Raw genomic sequence first — 20,175 nt, forward strand, 5'->3', positions numbered from 1 at the left:
TGTTTAAAAATACTAAGTATCAAATCTGGTTGGTATTATGAGAGAAGCACATTATCCGACGAAACATCTTTACGACACTCAAAGTAAACACAAACTGCTTTACTGCAGCACTAAACATGGTGTCCCAATTTAGTGGTGTTTTGCAGTTGACAGATCTAGATGATTTTATCACTCCTTCCCAGGTAAATAACACTTAACCATAAAACAATCAGGTTATTAAACACGTTTTACATAATTTTAGCATAGGTATAATGTGGTTATTTTAATGTTAACGACCCACTCACTGGTCGCTATTCTCAGTAGCTAGTTAACGTTAGCTAGCTAGCGACTGTAGTTAGCTAACCTCTAAAGTACTGGCTAGCTGTCAAATAGAGTGTTATCTGTCCAACTTCCAAAGGCGTATATTGCGTTAATGGCATTGCTGTGTAAATTGATTGAAGCAATGGTGGTTTTCAATTGAAAGCGCATTTGTTCGTTTTTTAATCTCATTAAGTCGTATCGGACGCTGGTGGGGGAGCTTTAGGAGGACGGGCTCATTGTAATGACTGGAATGAGATCATTAGAATGGATTCAGACGTTGTTTCCTTCCAGCCTCCTCTACTACCTAGTTGGTTTGCTCTCTCGCTAAGTAGCTAGGTCATCGAAATGACATATGACTTATTTGACTAGATAACGTTAACTTCCTAGGTTGAAGAACTTAGCCAAATATGTCCACTTTTATCTGTCATCAGACACACCATTAGTTCCTTTCACTTTAATTTAATTGGTCCTTGTACTGTAAGCACCTGGATGTGACTAAGCTAGCTAGTATTGTTTGTGATTGTACTTCTCCCCCCTAAACTGATTGCTACTTTCTCCCCTTTCCTTTCTTAGGAATGTGTGAAACCAGTCAAGGTGGAGAAGAAGCAAGGCAGATCTGTGGCTAAAATTCAAATAGAAGATGATGGGAGCTATTTCCAGGTTAAACAGGTGCGTATGCTTCAGTGTTTCCCACATAGTGACCACAGCTGGAGCTGTGATGTTACATTGACTAACATGTCAACTGGCATTAGCCTACTTCACTGAGGGTGAATCTCAAAACTCTCTTGTTGCTCTTCTCATCTCGCCTTCACCTGAACTTGTTCTGAAGACACAGGATCGGTAAAAGCAATATGGCTGCCTTATGGGATTTCAAATTAATTTGAGTAGCGGATGCTACTTTTTGAGACACACATTTTCTTTCTCACTGTTAACCTAAAGTACAATATTACTCCATCTTGTTCTTTGTGTCTCCAGGATGGTGGAAAGCAGAAGCTGGAGAAAGCTAAGATCACTCTGAATGACTGCCTGGCCTGCAGTGGCTGCATCACCTCAGCTGAGAGTGTCCTTATCACACAGCAGAGTCATGAAGAGATCTACAGGGTGCTACGCAACAACAAGGTAGTGTGTGTTTGTGTGTGTGTGTTGTCATCCATCTGAAGACCCACAAACAGGACCCACCAGTCATACTCAACCCAGCATGTTTAGTGATGATGATGGTGTCTGTATCTGTCTCCCCTGTGTGTAACTAGTCTCCCTTCATCTCCCCAGCAGGCAGGTGTAGCAGAGCAGAAGGTGGTGGTGGTGTCTGTGTCCCCACAGTCCAGAGCCTCCCTGGCAGCACGCTACGGCCTTAGCAGCAGTGAGGCAGGCAGGAGGCTGACCGCCTTCTTCAAGGGTCTGGGTGAGTGCGAAGGTTAAAAGATAAACCATTGTGTATCTGTGTAATATAGGACATCGGTTTATCTGACACACTAGTGAGATAAAATATACTGACTGGTGTGACTGTTGTGTTTCAGGGGTTCACCACGTGTTTGACACCAGCTTCAGCAGGACCTTCAGCCTGTTGGAGAGTCAGAGAGAGTTTGTGGAGCGGTTCCATCGGAAGGAGCAAGACAAGCAGGCCCTGCCCATGCTGGCCTCTGCCTGCCCAGGTAACCAGTTGTACCTCAACACCTTAACTAGCCCCTGATTATCTCCAGGCCAGAATCCTTCCAATAGAACTTCAGAAACCAGGGCCCAATTTCACAAAGTTCCTCAGATTAAAAGTGGGTGGGTGATTATATTTGTCCTGTTTCACACATGTACAAGTGTGTATTAATTGGAAATGTGTTTTTTGCATATCCCAACTCCCTCTGAGACACCCTCGGAGAGTGGGGTCACGGCCAGAACAGGGAATAAGAGGGGGGACAGATCATCTCCTACTCTGAGACACTTTATAAATACAGGCCCTGGTCTCTTCCAGGTCCAGTAATAATACAGGCTTGTGTTCAGGTTCATTAATAATACAGGCTTGTGTTGTCTTCAGGTTCATTAATAATACAGGCTTGTGTTGTCTTCAGATTCATTAATAATACAGGCTTGTGTTGTCTTCAGGTTCACTAATAATACAGGCTTGTGTTGTCTTCAGGTTCACTAATAATACAGGCTTGTGTTCAGGTTCATTATTAATTGTGTTGTCTTCTGCTTCATTAATAATACAGGCTTGTGTTGTCTTCAGGTTCATTAATAATACAGGCTTGTGTTCAGGTTTATTAATAATACAGGCTTGTGTTCAGGTTCATTAATAATATAGGCTTGTGTTCAGGTTCATTAATAATATAGGCTTGTCTTGTCTTCAGGTTCACTAATAATACAGGCTTGTGTTGTCTTCAGGTTCATTAATAATACAGGCTTGTGTTGTCTTCAGGTTCACTAATAATACAGGCTTGTGTTGTCTTCAGGTTCACTAATAATACAGGCTTGTGTTGTCTTCAGGTTCACTAATAATACAGGCTTGTGTTGTCTTCAGATTCATTAATAATACAGGCTTGTGTTGTCTTCAGGTTCACTAATAATACAGGCTTGTGTTGTCTTCAGGTTCACTAATAATACAGGCTTGTGTTGTCTTCAGGTTCACTAATAATACAGGCTTGTGTTCAGGTTCATTAATAATTGTGTTGTCTTCTGGTTCATTAATAATACAGGCTTGTGTTGTCTTCAGGTTCACTAATAATACAGGCTTGTGTTCAGGTTCATTAATAATACAGGCTTGTGTTGTCTTCAGGTTCATTAATAATACAGGCTTGTGTTCAGGTTCATTAATAATTGTGTTGTCTTCTGGTTCATTAATAATACAGGCTTGTGTTGTCTTCAGGTTCACTAATAATACATGCTTGTGTTGTCTTCAGGTTCACTAATAATACAGGCTTGTGTTGTCTTCAGGTTCATTAATAATACAGGCTTGTGTTGTCTTCAGGTTCACTAATAATACAGGCTTGTGTTGACTTCAGGTTCACTAATAATACAGGCTTGTGTTGTCTTCAGGTTCACTAATAATACAGGCTTGTGTTCAGGTTCATTATTAATTGTGTTGTCTTCTGGTTCATTAATAATACAGGCTTGTGTTGTCTTCAGGTTCATTAATAATACAGGCTTGTGTTCAGGTTTATTAATAATACAGGCTTGTGTTCAGGTTCATTAATAATATAGGCTTGTGTTCAGGTTCATTAATAATATAGGCTTGTCTTGTCTTCAGGTTCACTAATAATACAGGCTTGTGTTGTCTTCAGGTTCATTAATAATACAGGCTTGTGTTGTCTTCAGGTTCACTAATAATACAGGCTTGTGTTGTCTTCAGGTTCACTAATAATACAGGCTTGTGTTGTCTTCAGGTTCACTAATAATACAGGCTTGTGTTCAGGTTCATTAATAATTGTGTTGTCTTCTGGTTCATTAATAATACAGGCTTGTGTTGTCTTCAGGTTCACTAATAATACAGGCTTGTGTTCAGGTTCATTAATAATACAGGCTTGTGTTGTCTTCAGGTTCATTAATAATACAGGCTTGTGTTCAGGTTCATTAATAATTGTGTTGTCTTCTGGTTCATTAATAATACAGGCTTGTGTTGTCTTCAGGTTCATTAATAATACAGGCTTGTGTTGTCTTCAGGTTCACTAATAATACAGGCTTGTGTTGACTTCAGGTTCACTAATAATACAGGCTTGTGTTGTCTTCAGGTTCACTAATAATACAGGCTTGTGTTCAGGTTCATTATTAATTGTGTTGTCTTCTGGTTCATTAATAATACAGGCTTGTGTTGTCTTCAGGTTCATTAATAATACAGGCTTGTGTTCAGGTTTATTAATAATACAGGCTTGTGTTCAGGTTCATTAATAATATAGGCTTGTGTTCAGGTTCATTAATAATATAGGCTTGTCTTGTCTTCAGGTTCACTAATAATACAGGCTTGTGTTGTCTTCAGGTTCATTAATAATACAGGCTTGTGTTGTCTTCAGGTTCACTAATAATACAGGCTTGTGTTGTCTTCAGGTTCACTAATAATACAGGCTTGTGTTGTCTTCAGGTTCATTAATAATATAGGCTTGTCTTGTCTTCAGGTTCACTAATAATACAGGCTTGTGTTGTCTTCAGGTTCATTAATAATATAGGCTTGTCTTGTCTTCAGGTTCACTAATAATACAGGCTTGTGTTGTCTTCAGGTTCATTAATAATACAGGCTTGTGTTGTCTTCAGGTTCACTAATAATACATGCTTGTGTTGTCTTCAGGTTCACTAATAATACAGGCTTGTGTTCAGGTTCATTATTAATTGTGTTGTCTTCTGGTTCATTAATAATACAGGCTTGTGTTGTCTTCAGGTTCATTAATAATACAGGCTTGTGTTGACTTCAGGTTCACTAATAATACAGGCTTGTGTTGTCTTCAGGTTCACTAATAATACAGGCTTGTGTTCAGGTTCATTATTAATTGTGTTGTCTTCTGGTTCATTAATAATACAGGCTTGTGTTGTCTTCAGGTTCATTAATAATACAGGCTTGTGTTGTCTTCAGGTTCACTAATAATACAGGCTTGTGTTGACTTCAGGTTCACTAATAATACAGGCTTGTGTTGTCTTCAGGTTCACTAATAATACAGGCTTGTCTTCAGGTTCATTAATAATACAGGCTTGTGTTGTCTTCTGGTTCATTAATAATACAGGCTTGTGTTGTCTTCAGGTTCATTAATAATACAGGCTTGTGTTCAGGTTTATTAATAATACAGGCTTGTGTTCAGGTTCATTAATAATATAGGCTTGTGTTCAGGTTCATTAATAATATAGGCTTGTCTTGTCTTCAGGTTCACTAATAATACAGGCTTGTGTTGTCTTCAGGTTCATTAATAATACAGGCTTGTGTTGTCTTCAGGTTCACTAATAATACAGGCTTGTGTTGTCTTCAGGTTCACTAATAATACAGGCTTGTGTTGTCTTCAGGTTCATTAGTAATACAGGCTTGTGTTGTCTTCAGGTTCACTAATAATACAGGCTTGTGTTGTCTTCAGGTTCACTAATAATACAGGCTTGTGTTGTCTTCAGGTTCACTAATAATACAGGCTTGTGTTCAGGTTCATTAATAATTGTGTTGTCTTCTGGTTCATTAATAATACAGGCTTGTGTTGTCTTCAGGTTCACTAATAATACAGGCTTGTGTTCAGGTTCATTAATAATACAGGCTTGTGTTGTCTTCAGGTTCATTAATAATACAGGCTTGTGTTCAGGTTCATTAATAATTGTGTTGTCTTCTGGTTCATTAATAATACAGGCTTGTGTTGTCTTCAGGTTCATTAATAATACAGGCTTGTGTTCAGGTTTATTAATAATACAGGCTTGTGTTCAGGTTCATTAATAATATAGGCTTGTCTTGTCTTCAGGTTCACTAATAATACAGGCTTGTGTTGTCTTCAGGTTCATTAATAATACAGGCTTGTGTTGTCTTCAGGTTCACTAATAATACATGCTTGTGTTGTCTTCAGGTTCACTAATAATACAGGCTTGTGTTGTCTTCAGGTTCATTAATAATACAGGCTTGTGTTGTCTTCAGGTTCATTAATAATACAGGCTTGTGTTGTCTTCAGGTTCACTAATAATACAGGCTTGTGTTGTCTTCAGGTTCACTAATAATACAGGCTTGTGTTGTCTTCAGGTTCACTAATAATACAGGCTTGTGTTCAGGTTCATAAATAATATAGGCTTGTGTTCAGGTTCATTAATAGAACAGGCTTGTGTTGTCTTCAGGTTCATTAATGATACAGGCTTGTGTTGTCTTCAGGTTCACTAATAATACAGGCTTGTCTTCAGGTTCATTAATAATATAGGCTTGTGTTCAGGTTCATTAATAATACAGGCTTGTGTTGTCTTCAGGTTCACTAATAATACAGGCTTGTGTTCAGGTTCATAAATAATATAGGCTTGTGTTCAGGTTCATTAATAATACAGGCTTGTGTTGTCTTCAGGTTCACTAATAATACAGGCTTGTGTTCAGGTTCATTAATAATATAGGCTTGTGTTCAGGTTCATTAATAGAACAGGCTTGTGTTGTCTTCAGGTTCATTAATGATACAGGCTTGTGTTGTCTTCAGGTTCATTAATAATACAGGCTTGTGTTGTCTTCAGGTTCACTAATAATACAGGCTTGTGTTCAGGTTCATTAATACAACAGGCTTGTGTTGTCTTCAGGTTCATTAATAATACAGGCTTGTGTTGTCTTCAGGTTCATTAATAATACAGGCTTGTGTTGTCTTCAGGTTCACTAATAATACAGGCTTGTGTTGTCTTCAGGTTCATTAATAATACAGGCTTGTGTTGTCTTCAGGTTCACTATTAATACAGGCTTGTGTTGTCTTCAGGTTCACTAATAATACAGGCTTGTGTTGTCTTCAGGTTCATTAATAATACAGGCTTGTGTTGTCTTCAGGTTCATTAATAATACAGGCTTGTGTTCAGGTTCATTAATAATATAGGCTTGTCTTGTCTTCAGGTTCACTAATAATATAGGCTTGTCTTGTCTTCAGGTTCACTAATAATACAGGCTTGTGTTGTCTTCAGGTTCACTAATAATACAGGCTTGTGTTGTCTTCAGGTTCATTAATAATACAGGCTTGTGTTGTCTTCAGGTTCATTAATAATACAGGCTTGTGTTCAGGTTCATTAATAATACAGGCTTGTGTTGTCTTCAGGTTCACTAATAATACAGGCTTGTCTTCAGGTTCATTAATAATATAGGCTTGTGTTCAGGTTCATTAATAATACAGGCTTGTGTTCAGGTTCATTAATAATACAGGCTTGTGTTCAGGTTCATTCATAATACAGGCTTGTGTTGTCTTCAGGTTCACTAATAATACAGGCTTGTCTTCAGGTTCATTAATAATATAGGCTTGTGTTCAGGTTCATTAATAATACAGGCTTGTTTTGTCTTCAGGTTCACTAATAATACAGGCTTGTGTTCAGGTTCATAAATAATATAGGCTTGTGTTCAGGTTCATTAATAATACAGGCTTGTGTTGTCTTCAGGTTCACTAATAATACAGGCTTGTGTTCAGGTTCATTAATAATATAGGCTTGTGTTCAGGTTCATTAATAGAACAGGCTTGTGTTGTCTTCAGGTTCATTAATGATACAGGCTTGTGTTGTCTTCAGGTTCATTAATAATACAGGCTTGTGTTGTCTTCAGGTTCACTAATAATACAGGCTTGTGTTCAGGTTCATTAATACAACAGGCTTGTGTTGTCTTCAGGTTCATTAATAATACAGGCTTGTGTTGTCTTCAGGTTCATTAATAATACAGGCTTGTGTTGTCTTCAGGTTCACTAATAATACAGGCTTGTGTTGTCTTCAGGTTCATTAATAATACAGGCTTGTGTTGTCTTCAGGTTCACTATTAATACAGGCTTGTGTTGTCTTCAGGTTCACTAATAATACAGGCTTGTGTTGTCTTCAGGTTCATTAATAATACAGGCTTGTGTTCAGGTTCATTAATAATATAGGCTTGTGTTCAGGTTCATTAATAATATAGGCTTGTCTTGTCTTCAGGTTCACTAATAATACAGGCTTGTGTTGTCTTCAGGTTCACTAATAATACATGCTTGTGTTGTCTTCAGGTTCACTAATAATACAGGCTTGTGTTGTCTTCAGGTTCATTAATAATACAGGCTTGTGTTGTCTTCAGGTTCATTAATAATACAGGCTTGTGTTCAGGTTCATTAATAATACAGGCTTGTGTTGTCTTCAGGTTCACTAATAATACAGGCTTGTCTTCAGGTTCATTAATAATATAGGCTTGTGTTCAGGTTCATTAATAATACAGGCTTGTGTTCAGGTTCATTAATAATACAGGCTTGTGTTCAGGTTCATTCATAATACAGGCTTGTGTTGTCTTCAGGTTCATTCATAATACAGGCTTGTGTTGTCTTCGGGTTCATTAATAATACAGGCTTGTGTTGTCTTCGGGTTCATTAATAATACAGGCTTGTGTTGTCTTCGGGTTCATTAATAATACAGGCTTGTGTTGTCTTCGGGTTCATTAATAATACAAGCTTGTGTTGTCTTCAGGTTCATTAATAATACAGGCTTGTGTTGTCTTCAGGTTCACTAATAATACAGTCTTCAGGTTCATTAATTATACAGGCTTGTGTTGTCTTCAGTTTCATTAATTATACAGTCTTGTCTTCAGGTTCATTAATAATACAGGCTTGTCTTCAGGTTCATTAATAATACAGGCTTGTCTTCAGGTTCATTAATAATACAGGCTTGTCTTCAGGTTCATTAATAATACAGGCTTGTCTTCAGGTTCATTAATAATACAGGCTTGTCTTCAGGTTCATTAATAATACAGGCTTGTCTTCAGGTTCATTAATAATACAGGCTTGTCTTCAGGTTCATTAATAATACAGGCTTGTGTTGTCTTCAGGTTCACTAATAATACAGGCTTGTGTTCAGGTTCATTAATAATATAGGCTTGTCTTGTCTTCAGGTTCACTAATAATACAGGCTTGTGTTGTCTTCAGGTTCATTAATAATACAGGCTTGTGTTGTCTTCAGGTTCACTAATAATACATGCTTGTGTTGTCTTCAGGTTCACTAATAATACATGCTTGTGTTGTCTTCAGGTTCATTAATAATACAGGCTTGTGTTGTCTTCAGGTTCACTAATAATACAGGCTTGTGTTGTCTTCAGGTTCACTAATAATACAGGCTTGTGTTGTCTTCAGGTTCACTAATAATACAGGCTTGTGTTCAGGTTCATAAATAATATAGGCTTGTGTTCAGGTTCATTAATAGAACAGGCTTGTGTTGTCTTCAGGTTCATTAATGATACAGGCTTGTGTTCAGGTTCATTAATAATACAGGCTTGTGTTCAGGTTCATTAATAATACAGGCTTGTGTTGTCTTCAGGTTCACTAATAATACAGGCTTGTCTTCAGGTTCATTAATAATATAGGCTTGTGTTCAGGTTCATTAATAATACAGGCTTGCGTTCAGGTTCATTAATAATACAGGCTTGTGTTCAGGTTCATTCATAATACAGGCTTGTGTTGTCTTCAGGTTCACTAATAATACATGCTTGTGTTGTCTTCGGGTTCATTAATAATACAGGCTTGTGTTGTCTTCGGGTTCATTAATAATACAGGCTTGTGTTGTCTTCAGGTTCATTAATAATACAGGCTTGTGTTCAGGTTCACTAATAATACAGGCTTGTGTTGTCTTCAGGTTCATTAATAATACAGGCTTGTGTTGTCTTCAGGTTCACTAATAATACAGGCTTGTCTTCAGGTTCATTAATTATACAGGCTTGTGTTGTCTTCAGGTTCATTAATTATACAGGCTTGTCTTCAGGTTCATTAATAATACAGGCTTGTCTTCAGGTTCATTAATAATGCAGGCTTGTGTTGTCTTCAGGTTCATTAATAATACAGGCTTGTCTTCAGGTTCATTAATAATACAGGCTTGTCTTCAGGTTCATTAATAATACAGGCTTGTCTTCAGGTTCATTAATAATACAGGCTTGTCTTCAGGTTCATTAATAATACAGGCTTGTCTTCAGGTTCATTAATAATACAGGCTTGTGTTGTCTTCAGGTTCACTAATAATGCAGGCTTGTCTTCAGGTTCATTAATAATACAGGCTTGTGTTGTCTTCAGGTTCATTAATAATACAGGCTTGTGTTGTCTTCAGGTTCATTAATAATACAGGCTTGTCTTCAGGTTCATTAATAATACAGGCTTGTCTTCAGGTTCATTAATAATACAGGCTTGTCTTCAGGTTCATTAATAATACAGGCTTGTGTTGTCTTCAGGTTCACTAATAATACAGGCTTGTGTTCAGGTTCATTAATAATATAGGCTTGTGTTCAGGTTCATTAATAATATAGGCTTGTCTTGTCTTCAGGTTCACTAATAATACAGGCTAGTGTTGTCTTCAGGTTCATTAATAATACAGGCTTGTGTTGTCTTCAGGTTCACTAATAATACATGCTTGTGTTGTCTTCAGGTTCACTAATAATACATGCTTGTGTTGTCTTCAGGTTCACTAATAATACAGGCTTGTGTTGTCTTCAGGTTCATTAATAATACAGGCTTGTGTTGTCTTCAGGTTCACTAATAATACAGGCTTGTGTTGTCTTCAGGTTCACTAATAATACAGGCTTGTGTTGTCTTCAGGTTCACTAATAATACAGGCTTGTGTTCAGGTTCATAAATAATATAGGCTTGTGTTCAGGTTCATTAATAGAACAGGCTTGTGTTGTCTTGAGGTTCATTAATGATACAGGCTTGTGTTCAGGTTCATTAATAATACAGGCTTGTGTTCAGGTTCATTAATAATACAGGCTTGTGTTGTCTTCAGGTTCACTAATAATACAGGCTTGTCTTCAGGTTCATTAATAATATAGGCTTGTGTTCAGGTTCATTAATAATACAGGCTTGTGTTCAGGTTCATTAATAATACAGGCTTGTGTTCAGGTTCATTAATAATACAGGCTTGTCTTCAGGTTCATTAATAATACAGGCTTGTCTTCAGGTTCATTAATAATACAGGCTTGTCTTCAGGTTCATTAATAATACAGGCTTGTGTTGTCTTCAGGTTCACTAATAATGCAGGCTTGTCTTCAGGTTCATTAATAATACAGGCTTGTGTTGTCTTCAGGTTCATTAATAATACAGGCTTGTGTTGTCTTCAGGTTCATTAATAATACAGGCTTGTCTTCAGGTTCATTAATAATACAGGCTTGTCTTCAGGTTCATTAATAATACAGGCTTGTCTTCAGGTTCATTAATAATACAGGCTTGTGTTGTCTTCAGGTTCACTAATAATACAGGCTTGTGTTCAGGTTCATTAATAATATAGGCTTGTGTTCAGGTTCATTAATAATACAGGCTTGTGTTGTCTTCAGGTTCATTAATAATACAGGCTTGTGTTGTCTTCAGGTTCACTAATAATACATGCTTGTGTTGTCTTCAGGTTCACTAATAATACAGGCTTGTGTTGTCTTCAGGTTCATTAATAATACAGGCTTGTGTTGTCTTCAGGTTCATTAATAATACAGGCTTGTGTTGTCTTCAGGTTCACTAATAATACAGGCTTGTGTTGTCTTCAGGTTCACTAATAATACAGGCTTGTGTTGTCTTCAGGTTCACTAATAATACAGGCTTGTGTTCAGGTTCATAAATAATATAGGCTTGTGTTCAGGTTCATTAATAGAACAGGCTTGTGTTGTCTTCAGGTTCATTAATGATACAGGCTTGTGTTCAGGTTCATTAATAATACAGGCTTGTGTTCAGGTTCATTAATAATACAGGCTTGTGTTGTCTTCAGGTTCACTAATAATACAGGCTTGTCTTCAGGTTCATTAATAATATAGGCTTGTGTTCAGGTTCATTAATAATACAGGCTTGTGTTCAGGTTCATTAATAATACAGGCTTGTGTTCAGGTTCATTCATAATACAGGCTTGTGTTGTCTTCAGGTTCACTAATAATACATGCTTGTGTTGTCTTCGGGTTCATTAATAATACAGGCTTGTGTTGTCTTCGGGTTCATTAATAATACAGGCTTGTGTTGTCTTCAGGTTCATTAATAATACAGGCTTGTGTTCAGGTTCACTAATAATACAGGCTTGTGTTGTCTTCAGGTTCATTAATAATACAGGCTTGTGTTGTCTTCAGGTTCACTAATAATACAGGCTTGTCTTCAGGTTCATTAATTATACAGGCTTGTCTTCAGGTTCATTAATAATACAGGCTTGTGTTGTCTTCAGGTTCATTAATAATACAGGCTTGTCTTCAGGTTCATTAATAATACAGGCTTGTCTTCAGGTTCATTAATAATGCAGGCTTGTCTTCAGGTTCATTAATAATGCAGGCTTGTGTTGTCTTCAGGTTCATTAATAATACAGGCTTGTGTTGTCTTCAGGTTCTTTAATTATACAGGCTTGTCTTCAGGTTCATTAATAATACAGGCTTGTCTTCAGGTTCATTAATAATGCAGGCTTGTCTTCAGGTTCATTAATAATGCAGGCTTGTGTTGTCTTCAGGTTCATTAATAATACAGGCTTGTGTTGTCTTCAGGTTCATTAATAATACAGGCTTGTCTTCAGGTTCATTAATAATACAGGCTTGTCTTCAGGTTCATTAATAATACAGGCTTGTCTTCAGGTTCATTAATAATACAGGCTTGTCTTCAGGTTCATTAATAATACAGGCTTGTGTTGTCTTCAGGTTCACTAATAATACAGGCTTGTGTTCAGGTTCATTAATAATATAGGCTTGTGTTCAGGTTCATTAATAATATAGGCTTGTCTTGTCTTCAGGTTCACTAATAATACAGGCTTGTGTTGTCTTCAGGTTCATTAATAATACAGGCTTGTGTTGTCTTCAGGTTCACTAATAATACATGCTTGTGTTGTCTTCAGGTTCACTAATAATACAGGCTTGTGTTGTCTTCAGGTTCATTAATAATACAGGCTTGTGTTGTCTTCAGGTTCATTAATAATACAGGCTTGTGTTGTCTTCAGGTTCACTAATAATACAGGCTTGTGTTGTCTTCAGGTTCACTAATAATATAGTCTTGTGTTGTCTTCAGGTTCACTAATAATACATGCTTGTGTTCAGGTTCATAAATAATATAGGCTTGTGTTCAGGTTCATTAATAGAACAGGCTTGTGTTGTCTTCAGGTTCATTAATGATACAGGCTTGTGTTCAGGTTCATTAATAATACAGGCTTGTGTTCAGGTTCATTAATAATACAGGCTTGTGTTGTCTTCAGGTTCACTAATAATACAGGCTTGTGTTCAGGTTCATTAATAATACAGGCTTGTGTTGTCTTCAGGTTCACTAATAATACAGGCTTGTCTTCAGGTTCATTAATAATATAGGCTTGTGTTCAGGTTCATTAATAATACAGGCTTGTGTTCAGGTTCATTAATAATACAGGCTTGTGTTCAGGTTCATTCATAATACAGGCTTGTGTTGTCTTCAGGTTCACTAATAATACATGCTTGTGTTGTCTTCGGGTTCATTAATAATACAAGCTTGTGTTGTCCTCGGGTTCATTAATAATACAAGCTTGTGTTGTCCTCAGGTTCATTAATAATACAAGCTTGTGTTGTCTTCGGGTTCACTAATAATACAGGCTTGTGTTGTCTTCGGGTTCACTAATAATACAGGCTTGTGTTGTCTTCAGGTTCACTAATAATACAGGCTTGTGTTGTCTTCAGGTTCACTAATAATACAGGCTTGTGTTGTCTTCAGGTTCATTAATTATACAGGCTTGTCTTCAGGTTCATTAATTATACAGGCTTGTCTTCAGGTTCATTAATAATGCAGGCTTGTCTTCAGGTTCATTAATAATGCAGGCTTGTGTTGTCTTCAGGTTCATTAATAATACAGGCTTGTGTTGTCTTCAGGTTCATTAATAATACATGCTTGTGTTGTCTTCAGGTTCATTAATAATACAGGCTTGTCTTCAGGTTCACTAATAATACAGGCTTGTCTTCAGGTTCATTAATAATACAGGCTTGTGTTGTCTTCAGGTTCATTAATAATACAGGCTTGTCTTCAGGTTCACTAATAATACAGGCTTGTCTTCAGGTTCATTAATAATACAGGCTTGTCTTCAGGTTCATTAATAATACAGGCTTGTGTTGTCTTCAGGTTCATTAATAATACAGGCTTGTGTTGTCTTCAGGTTCATTAATAATACAGGCTTGTCTTCAGGTTCATTAATAATACAGGCTTGTGTTGTCTTCAGGTTCATTAATGATACAGGCTTGTGTTCAGGTTCATTAATAATACAGGCTTGTGTTCAGGTTCATTAATAATACAGGCTTGTGTTGTCTTCAGGTTCACTAATAATACAGGCTTGTGTTCAGGTTCATTAATAATACAGGCTTGTGTTGTCTTCAGGTTCACTAATAATACAGGCTTGTCTTCAGGTTCATTAATAATATAGGCTTGTGTTCAGGTTCATTAATAATACAGGCTTGTGTTCAGGTTCATTAATAATACAGGCTTGTGTTCAGGTTCATTCATAATACAGGCTTGTGTTGTCTTCAGGTTCACTAATAATACATGCTTGTGTTGTCTTCGGGTTCATTAATAATACAAGCTTGTGTTGTCCTCGGGTTCATTAATAATACAAGCTTGTGTTGTCCTCAGGTTCATTAATAATACAGGCTTGTGTTGTCTTCGGGTTCACTAATAATACAGGCTTGTGTTGTCTTCAGGTTCACTAATAATACAGGCTTGTGTTGTCTTCAGGTTCACTAATAATACAGGCTTGTGTTGTCTTCAGGTTCATTAATTATACAGGCTTGTCTTCAGGTTCATTAATTATACAGGCTTGTCTTCAGGTTCATTAATAATGCAGGCTTGTCTTCAGGTTCATTAATAATGCAGGCTTGTGTTGTCTTCAGGTTCATTAATAATACAGGCTTGTGTTGTCTTCAGGTTCATTAATAATACATGCTTGTGTTGTCTTCAGGTTCATTAATAATACAGGCTTGTCTTCAGGTTCACTAATAATACAGGCTTGTCTTCAGGTTCATTAATAATACAGGCTTGTGTTGTCTTCAGGTTCATTAATAATACAGGCTTGTCTTCAGGTTCACTAATAATACAGGCTTGTCTTCAGGTTCATTAATAATACAGGCTTGTCTTCAGGTTCATTAATAATACAGGCTTGTGTTGTCTTCAGGTTCATTAATAATACAGGCTTGTGTTGTCTTCAGGTTCATTAATAATACAGGCTTGTCTTCAGGTTCATTAATAATACAGGCTTGTGTTGTCTTCAGGTTCATTAATAATACAGGCTTGTGTTGTCTTCAGGTTCATTAATAATACAGGCTTGTGTTGTCTTCAGGTTCACTAATAATACAGGCTTGTCTTCAGGTTCACTAATAATACAGGCTTGTCTTCAGGTTCATTAATAATACAGGCTTGTCTTCAGGTTCATTAATAATACAGGCTTGTCTTCAGGTTCATTAATAATACAGGCTTGTCTTCAGGTTCATTAATAATACAGGCTTGTCTTCAGGTTCATTAATAATACAGGCTTGTGTTCAGGTTCATTAATAATACAGGCTTGTGTTCAGGTTCATTAATAATACAGGCTTGTGTTCAGGTTCATTAATAATACAGGCTTGTGTTCAGGTTCATTAATAATACAGGCTTGTGTTGTCTTCAGGTTCACTAATAATACAGGCTTGTGTTCAGGTTCATTAATAATACAGGCTTGTCTTCAGGTTCATTAATAATACAGGCTTGTGTTGTCTTCAGGTTCATTAATAATACAGGCTTGTGTTGTCTTCAGGTCCAGTAATAATACAGGCTTGTGTTGTCTTCAGGTCCATTAATAATACAGGCTTGTGTTCAGGTTCATTAATAATACAGGCTTCAGGTTAATTAATAATACAGGCTTGTGTTGCCTTCAGGTTCATTAATAATACAGGCTTGTGTTGTCTTCAGGTTCATTAATAATACAGGCTTGTGTTCAGGTTCATTAATAATACAGGCTTGTGTTGTCTTCAGGTTGGATCTGCTATGCAGAGAAAACCCATGGAGAGTTCATCCTGCCCTACGTCAGCTCCACCCGCTCCCCACAGCAGATGATGGGCTCTCTGGTGAAGGGCTTCTTCGCTGGCCAGCAGGTTTGTAGGGGCTCATTGACACTAGAGTCCTGCATGGGTCTGTTTTTTGGAGCCGCACCCGCCCCGCTCCAGCCACATAAATTCTGAGCCTACCCGACATCAAGAGAGATTTTTCTGTGCAATCCGACCAAGCCGCATTAAATTGTTCCGCGAGCTGATCCGTTAACCCGCCAAATAACATCTATTTATTTAGTGTTTGTGACTCCTGTGTAGTAGGCTAATATTCTTCTTCCGTGCATGAATGAATTTGTCTGCATGTGTATTCAACATGAATTAAGAACAATATATATTTTTTCTTCACAATGTAATGCGGCACATTGACAACTCAAATCGCTTTGAAAAGCCTTCCAATTAGCCTTCTTACCTCATGAAGCCTATAGCCAACATAACGAAACAAGACCTTTACATTCAATATTGTTTAGATAATCAAATAATTTAATTGAAACTTAAAGGGATTCTCTGGTACTTTTGTATACTTTTTAGCCAGTAGTTCTGAAAGTAGCATCCACGAGCTAAAAGTGGTCCCCGAAAATGGTGTACTACCTAACATATTTGCAGATATGTGCTCCACGTCATTGCTCTCTCTCTCTTGCTCTGCTGTGTGTAAAACTTGCTAGTTGTCACTCAAATAGCGATGGGCTGAATCTCATTGGCTGGAACTTGAATTGCTAGGGGGCTGGCCCATGTGGGGGGAAGTTAGGGAAAATGGCGCAACACAGCTTCCAGAAAACAGTCGCTTTTAAACTAGGGATTTTGTGGTTGAGGTAAAACAGTAATTCTGCTCATAGATTATGCGTATATAAACTACACATTGACACATCCAGCCCAAAGCGGGAGGTTTAAAAAAGATTGACAAGTCACTAAACTACCTGAGCATGTCTTTCCCAGAGTAATTTATTTACTAGGCTACACTTTTACCAGCAGCACTGGTTTAAACGTTATATGGCCTGCGTATGGTCTAAATGTACGAAAGCCTGAATTAACATAATCATTCACTAATAATTAACTGAATTATCGTAAACAAATACCTGCTTGCACTTTTTGCAGGCTGTGCATCCATCTACCGAGTTGTTGACCTTGTCCAAAATCCTTCCAAAGTGGGGATTTCACTCGCGCAGCACCTGTTTCCACGATTGTGTATTCCCCCATCATAACTTTTGATTTCTTTATTTGTCCTGTTACGTTAGCCGTTTTCGCATGAGATAGGCTAGCCAGGGAAAGTCAACTTGGCAATGTATTCTTATGTGGGGGAAGGGAACATAAGCTCTGCATGTGGACAAATTAAAATGTTTCTGCACCACACAAATAATGGACAGTTCCCTGCTCCACACTTTCACTGCGTGTGTGGCTGGTAGCCTTCTATGTCTGCCTCACCGCTCACAGAATGGAATTCACATAACGCAAAAAGACAAGCTCCTGGGTTTGTAAAAAAAATAAGTGTTTTCTTGATTTGTTCTGAACCGGAAGCCGACCCCAGCTGATGATGCAGGAGTCTGACATTCAGCGATGCAGACTGCAGGGTTAAATATCTAGACGTTAGTTATGGAATAGACTAAATGGAGTCAGGTGATATAGATCAGAGATGTAGAGTAACGTTTAATAGATGATAAGAATTTGTGTTCATTTTGGATGATGATTCTATCATGTCTGTATAGTAGGATGAGATCTTCTAAAGGATATGACTGACAGGTGTGTGTTGTTGTTGCAGGGCCTGAACCCTCAGCAGATCTACCATGTGACTGTGATGCCCTGCTATGATAAGAAACTGGAGGCCTCCAGGCCTGACTTCTACCTGGAGGAGGATGACACCAGAGAGGTGGACTGTGTCATCACTTCAGGTAGGGAGGACATTAAACCACTATGGCAGATAGTATTCAAAGTGTGTGTGTGTCTGTGTGTGTTTTACGTTTCAAAACACATTTTTAAATGTACATTTTCTTATGTGTGTTTCTGTTTATTTCATGACAGGAGAAGTTCTGAAGATGCTAGAGGAAGAGAAAGTGTTGCTCAGTGATGTGGAGCCAGCCCCATTAGATACAATGTAAGGGTTTGAACCTCATCTTTTACATATAAATGAATACATACTTGTGTGTCAGGAGAACTCCAGAAGGTGTGCGTGTGTGCGTGTGTGTGTGTGTGTGTGTGTGTGTGTGTGTGTGTGTGTGTGTGTGTGTGTGTGTGTGTGTGTGTGTGTGTGTGTGTGTGTGTGTGTGTGTGTGTGTGCAATGTGCGTCAGGAGAACTCCACACTTGCTGATGTGTGTGTGGACTTGTGTCCCTGCAGGTTCAGCAGTGTGTGTGGTGATGAGTTGCTGGGCCATGCAGGGAGCGGTTCAGGAGGATACCTCCATCACGTGTTCACACACGCTGCCAGACAGCTGTATGGAGAGGAGGTGAAGGAGCTCACCTACAAGACACTCAAGTAAGTCAGTCGGGCCCTGCAGTATTAAAGCCCTGTTAGGAGCTCACCTCTGCTAATTGGTTAGCTTTCACTTAGTTGTGTCAGCTGTGAAATAGTGCAGGCAAAATGCTCAGTCTCTCTTCATTTCCATGAGATGTGCAGGGAAGTGTGTCTCTGCTTCCTGTCAGCCATGGAAGTATAGATTTGTTGAGAAGAATAACCCTGAGATAAGAGCAAGTTTAAGAAACAGGTGTTTCTGATTGGACAAATCCAAGAAGTCCTTCTCTGTTTGTCTGATTTCTTGCATTTGGTGCCTAATGAACACAAGCCTGATTAACCTGTCCCCTTTAGGAACAAGGACTTCCAGGAGGTGACCCTGGAAAGGGACGGTGTGGTCGTGCTGCGTTTTGCCGCAACCTACGGTTTCCGCAACATCCAGAACCTGGTGCAGAAACTCAAGAGGGGAAAGTCATCCTACCACTTCGTAGAGGTCATGGCCTGTCCGTCAGGTGAGGAAAGAGGAGGCTTTGTTTGTTGGTTTACATTTGCGTTTAATATAAACACAAGATATTCTATACAAATGCATGTTTTTTTTCTTCCCACATTCAAGAGGGTGGAATTGAATTATAATGTCTTGTCCATTTATTTATTTACTGCTATGGTTGAAGTCTCTATTCTACATTTGCACAGAAGCTACCACAGGCAGCAGCTAGTATTAGAAAGCACACTGCATGAATTCCCCTGAGGAATGGTTCCTGTTTGTAATGGCATTTTTTGGGTTCAAGTCAAAGTGAACCTGTAAAATCAGTTGTGTGTTGTGTTTCCTCACTGTGTGTGTATACAGGTTGTCTGAATGGGGGAGGCCAGGTGAAGCCCTTACCAGAGCAGAACAACAAGGAGTTGCTGCAGCAGGTGGAGGATCTGTACAGGGAGGAGCGCCCTCTAGTGCCAGAGGAGGACCAGCGCGTGGCAGAGCTGTACCAGTCCTGGCTACAGAGTGTAGGAGAGGAGAGAGCCAGGGAGCTGCTGCACACACAATACCATGCAGTGGAGAAGGCCACCAATGGACTCCTTGTCAAATGGTGAAGAAGAGGGTGAAAGGACATTGAAGGGTTTCTGTAAGTGAATGGTCTGTCCTCAAATGTCAGGGTGCATCTCAATAGTCTAAAGTAGCCTCCTCTCTTTCATCTCCATTGAGTTGAACACAGGTTAGGTGGAAGCAACATGACCGGTTCTTGTTGGGTATTTTCTGTCACCTGTCTAGTTCTTTAATATCAGTAGAAATAAAGAAAAAGGCATGATAGAACATCTATTTTGTCTATTGAGATGCATCCCTATTCTAGGATTATTTGAACCATTGAGTGAAATAACAAAACTTGACCTTGGGTCAATGTTTATGCTCTATCTGTACTGGATGACTGAATTTAGCACTTTCTTTCACCGTCTCTTTCTTGTCTCTCTCCTCCATCTCTGCTTTTAAGGACCCCTCATCTCTTTTCTCTGTCTATCTATTCCTCTCTTATCTATCCTTCTATCCTGTCTGTGTTTAAAGGATTGTCTGTCAGGTCAAATAGAGCATTATCTCCAAGTGTTTAATTACTGTGTCATTTATTTATACCAACATAAAGCCTGTATACATTCAGGCTATAGATTCTATACGCACAAGCTAATTCATACCAGACCACTGGGAATAATGTTGTTGGATAATTATTACTACATTTAAGTGTGCACTAATTATGAATACAGCAGCAAATTCTGTTATTTCACTTGTATGCACTGAAAAGTATTTGTTGTACTCT

General features: G+C 38.2%; 1 protein-coding gene across 1 annotated transcript; it reads left to right on the plus strand.

Moving 5' to 3' along the window:
* The first annotated feature begins 91 nt into the window (after window positions 1-91).
* On the plus strand, window positions 92-19,850 carry LOC106601784 (cytosolic Fe-S cluster assembly factor narfl). The gene is made up of 11 exons (XM_045715536.2): window positions 92-182; window positions 874-969; window positions 1,276-1,419; window positions 1,570-1,702; window positions 1,818-1,952; window positions 15,858-15,976; window positions 17,685-17,814; window positions 17,945-18,017; window positions 18,260-18,397; window positions 18,728-18,885; window positions 19,221-19,850. Exons 1-11 carry the CDS (start codon window positions 117-119, stop codon window positions 19,460-19,462), a joined length of 1,434 nt encoding a protein of 477 aa, XP_045571492.1. The 5' UTR covers window positions 92-116; the 3' UTR covers window positions 19,463-19,850.
* The last annotated feature ends 325 nt before the right edge of the window (window positions 19,851-20,175 follow it).

The sequence above is a fragment of the Salmo salar genome, chromosome 03 (assembly GCF_965601325.2).
Source record: "Salmo salar chromosome 03, fSalSal1, whole genome shotgun sequence".
Classification (NCBI taxonomy): Eukaryota; Metazoa; Chordata; class Actinopteri; order Salmoniformes; family Salmonidae; genus Salmo; species Salmo salar.

Coding starts and splice junctions, on each gene's coding strand:
- LOC106601784 (XM_045715536.2), top strand. CDS start 117: ATGGTGTCCCAATTTAGTGGTGTTTTGCAGTTGACAGATCTAGATGAT. Junction 183..873: donor ATTTTATCACTCCTTCCCAG/GTAAATAACACT, acceptor TTCCTTTCTTAG/GAATGTGTGAAACCAGTCAA. Junction 1,703..1,817: donor CGCCTTCTTCAAGGGTCTGG/GTGAGTGCGAAG, acceptor GTTGTGTTTCAG/GGGTTCACCACGTGTTTGAC.